Below are 3,558 nucleotides of genomic sequence, written 5' to 3' on the forward strand. Positions count from 1 at the left end.
GCACCCAATGAAAGAGAAGTTTGACGAGTACTGGAGAGAATGTTTCCTGCTTCTGGCTGTTGCTGTGGTGATGGATCCGCGCTTCAAAATGAAGCTTATTGAGTTTAGTTTCTCTAAGGCTTACGGGGAAGATGCAGATAAATGGATCAGGAGTGTTGATGATGCAGTACATGAGCTGTACCTTGACTATACTGAACAGAGTCACTCCCTGCTGGATGCTTATGTAGGCCACGGGAATGATGGCTTTTCTGAAACAGATATCTCTCAAGTTCACTTCCATCATGACATGCCTCATGAATACCACCACTCAAACGGGCTTTCACATGATCAAGTATATGAACAGCCTGAAGATGGCAATCAGCTGGATGAAAAACCAAGAGACCATGTTTTAGACGGTCACGACTCTCAAGAAGTTGCTCAGACTCANAGATGAAATCGGAGCTCGACCAATACCTGGAGGAATCTCTGATGCCGCGATCACAGGACTTTGAGGTTCTTCGCTGGTGGAGCCTGAACCGAACCAAATACCCTACCCTCTCCAAGATGGCGGCTGACATTTTGTCCCTACCCTTTTGCACCGTCTCTCCAGATTCTGTGTTTGACACGGAGGTGAAAAAGATGGACAACTACAGGAGCTCCCTTCGACATGTAACCTTAGAAGCTCTTTTCTGTGCCAAGGACTGGTTCAAGCACGNACGGGGACAGTGTCGGTGGGAGGCAATACCACACAGGGAGAAGAAGAAGAAGGCCAGTTGGGAGATGCAGGTACACAGAATAACCTTATCATGGAAGGGCTGTCTGAAGAGAGCAAACCAATTGAGGGACTGACACAAGGTTCGCTTCTGACAGAAAATCTGCAATCCAATGGGGAGCGAACTCCGGCCCAAGAGAGCCAGCTAACAGATGAGACATCCCATGAGAGCCAAGCAATGGAGGAAACACATTATGCGACTCAGTCAGCTGAGGAGATGGCCCATGAGACCCAGCTGATTGAGGAAATTCCGTGCGAGAGCCAGCCTTCTGCGGACATACCCCTGAAGAGTCAGGCAGTGGAGGATACAGATATGACTCAAGACAGCCAGCTGGGGGAAGAAAATGTACCAGAGACAGAGTCAGTGGAGGAAATCATCGAAGACACTCAGCCTGTTGAAGAAGTGACGCAGGAAGAAACATCACAGGTGAGCCGGACAGTGGAGGATATACCGCCTGAGAGTCATCACATTGAGGAAATGCTGCTGGAAAACCAGCAAGTGGACGAGAATGATATAACTCATGACATGCAGCCGATGGAGGAAATGCTCGAGGACACTCAACCAGTTGAGGATGTGGCTCAGGAAGCACAAGAGATGGAGAAGAATGATGAAATTCAGTCTGTTGAGGAAGAAGGACATGAGATACAGCCGGTGGAGGACACTCAACCAGTTGATGAAATGGCTCAGGAGGAACAACTGGTGGAGGAAAAGCATAATGATGTTCAGCCAGTCGAGGGTGCAGGACATGAGACACAGGCAGTCGAGGGAATACTAGAGGACACTCAGCCAGTGGAGGAAGTAGCACAGGAGGTACAGCCAATGGAGCAGATTCCCGAACCCAGCCAAAACCCACAAAACGCTGATGGTATACTTTGCCAAGGGTATTCTCGAGAGGGCGAGGAAGCTCCACAAAAAGAGCAGCAATCAGATGAAGGTATAGCCTCAGACCAACATCCTCAATCACATGCAATGCCACAGGAAGAAGAGGCACAACATGATTCTCAATCACATGCAGTGCCACAGGAAGAAGCCACATTTACAATCTCTCAAGAAGGTCACCACGTTGACGTCCTTCTCCAGGAAGGCCACCACCTTGAAGCATCTTCACAGGAGTTTCCCCTCATCACCATTGGAGATGGGTTCTCAGACTTTGAGCTTTACATCTCCGAGGTAGGTAGTCACCAACAGATGAAATCGGAGCTCGACCAATACCTGGAGGAATCTCTGATGCCGCGATCACAGGACTTTGAGGTTCTTCGCTGGTGGAGCCTGAACCGAACCAAATACCCTACCCTCTCCAAGATGGCGGCTGACATTTTGTCCCTACCCTTTTGCACCGTCTCTCCAGATTCTGTGTTTGACACGGAGGTGAAAAAGATGGACAACTACAGGAGCTCCCTTCGACATGTAACCTTAGAAGCTCTTTTCTGTGCCAAGGACTGGTTCAAGCACGGCTCCTCCAGTTCCACCTCAGAAAACAATCTGAAGAGGGAATCTTGAGGATTCCTTTTCATCATTCCTTATCCTTAGATGTAGTTTTAGCTTACTATATATTTCGCTTTGGTCACTTTAGGCTAATATGGATCTTTTTAGCCTTGTGCTCGCTTATGCTTTCTTTTTTCTTATTCTTTTCTTCTTACCATGANGAGAGCCAGCCTTCTGCGGACATACCCCTGAAGAGTCAGGCAGTGGAGGATACAGATATGACTCAAGACAGCCAGCTGGGGGAAGAAAATGTACCAGAGACAGAGTCAGTGGAGGAAATCATCGAAGACACTCAGCCTGTTGAAGAAGTGACGCAGGAAGAAACATCACAGGTGAGCCGGACAGTGGAGGATATACCGCCTGAGAGTCATCACATTGAGGAAATGCTGCTGGAAAACCAGCAAGTGGACGAGAATGATATAACTCATGACATGCAGCCGATGGAGGAAATGCTCGAGGACACTCAACCAGTTGAGGATGTGGCTCAGGAAGCACAAGAGATGGAGAAGAATGATGAAATTCAGTCTGTTGAGGAAGAAGGACATGAGATACAGCCGGTGGAGGACACTCAACCAGTTGATGAAATGGCTCAGGAGGAACAACTGGTGGAGGAAAAGCATAATGATGTTCAGCCAGTCGAGGGTGCAGGACAGGAGACACAGGCAGTCGAGGGAATACTAGAGGACACTCAGCCAGTGGAGGAAGTAGCACAGGAGGTGCAGCCAGTGGAGCCGATTCCCGAACCCAGCCAAAACCCAGAAAACGCGGATGGTATACTTTGCCAAGGGTATTCTCGAGAGGGCGAGGAAGCTCCACAAAAAGAGCAGCAATCAGATGAAGTTATAGCCTCAGACCAACATCCTCAATCACATGCAATGCCACAGGAAGAAGAGGCACAACATGATTCTCAATCACATGCAGTGCCACAGGAAGAAGCCACATTTACAATCTCTCAAGAAGGTCACCACGTTGACGTCCTTCTCCAGGAAGGCCACCACCTTGAAGCATCTTCACAGGAGTTTCCCCTCATCACCATTGGAGATGGGTTCTCAGACTTTGAGCTTTACATCTCCGAGGTAGGTAGTCACCAACAGATGAAATCGGAGCTCGACCAATACCTGGAGGAATCTCTGATGCCGCGATCACAGGACTTTGAGGTTCTACGCTGGTGGAGCCTGAACCGAACCAAATACCCTACCCTCTCCAAGATGGCGGCTGACGTTTTGTCCCTACCCTTTTGCACCGTCTCTCCAGATTCTGTGTTTGACACGGAGGTGAAAAAGATGGACAACTACAGGAGCTCCCTTCGACATGTGACCTT

The 3,558-nt window shown here is 48.9% G+C and overlaps 2 protein-coding genes across 2 annotated transcripts in view; both read left to right on the forward strand.

Annotated features, from left to right (window-relative positions):
* LOC109126288 (probable serine/threonine-protein kinase kinX) overlaps positions 696 to 3,558 on the forward strand; it is a 4,523-nt gene continuing 1,660 nt past the window's right edge. The window contains exon 1 of the mRNA XM_019229643.1: positions 696 to 2,392. Coding sequence (XP_019085188.1) covers positions 786 to 2,252 — 1,467 coding nt within the window. The 5' untranslated portion in view covers positions 696 to 785 and the 3' untranslated portion in view covers positions 2,253 to 2,392. The remainder of the gene's footprint in view (positions 2,393 to 3,558) is intronic.
* LOC104714382 (probable serine/threonine-protein kinase kinX) lies at positions 2,409 to 3,558 on the forward strand (the record flags this gene model as incomplete). Its single annotated transcript, XM_010431720.1, is given in 1 exon segment — positions 2,409 to 3,558. A coding segment is annotated over 1 exon segment (1,103 nt), but the record flags the coding sequence as incomplete, so codon positions are not given.

This window comes from Camelina sativa, chromosome 9 (genome assembly GCF_000633955.1).
Source record: "Camelina sativa cultivar DH55 chromosome 9, Cs, whole genome shotgun sequence".
NCBI classification, from domain to species: domain Eukaryota; kingdom Viridiplantae; phylum Streptophyta; class Magnoliopsida; order Brassicales; family Brassicaceae; genus Camelina; species Camelina sativa.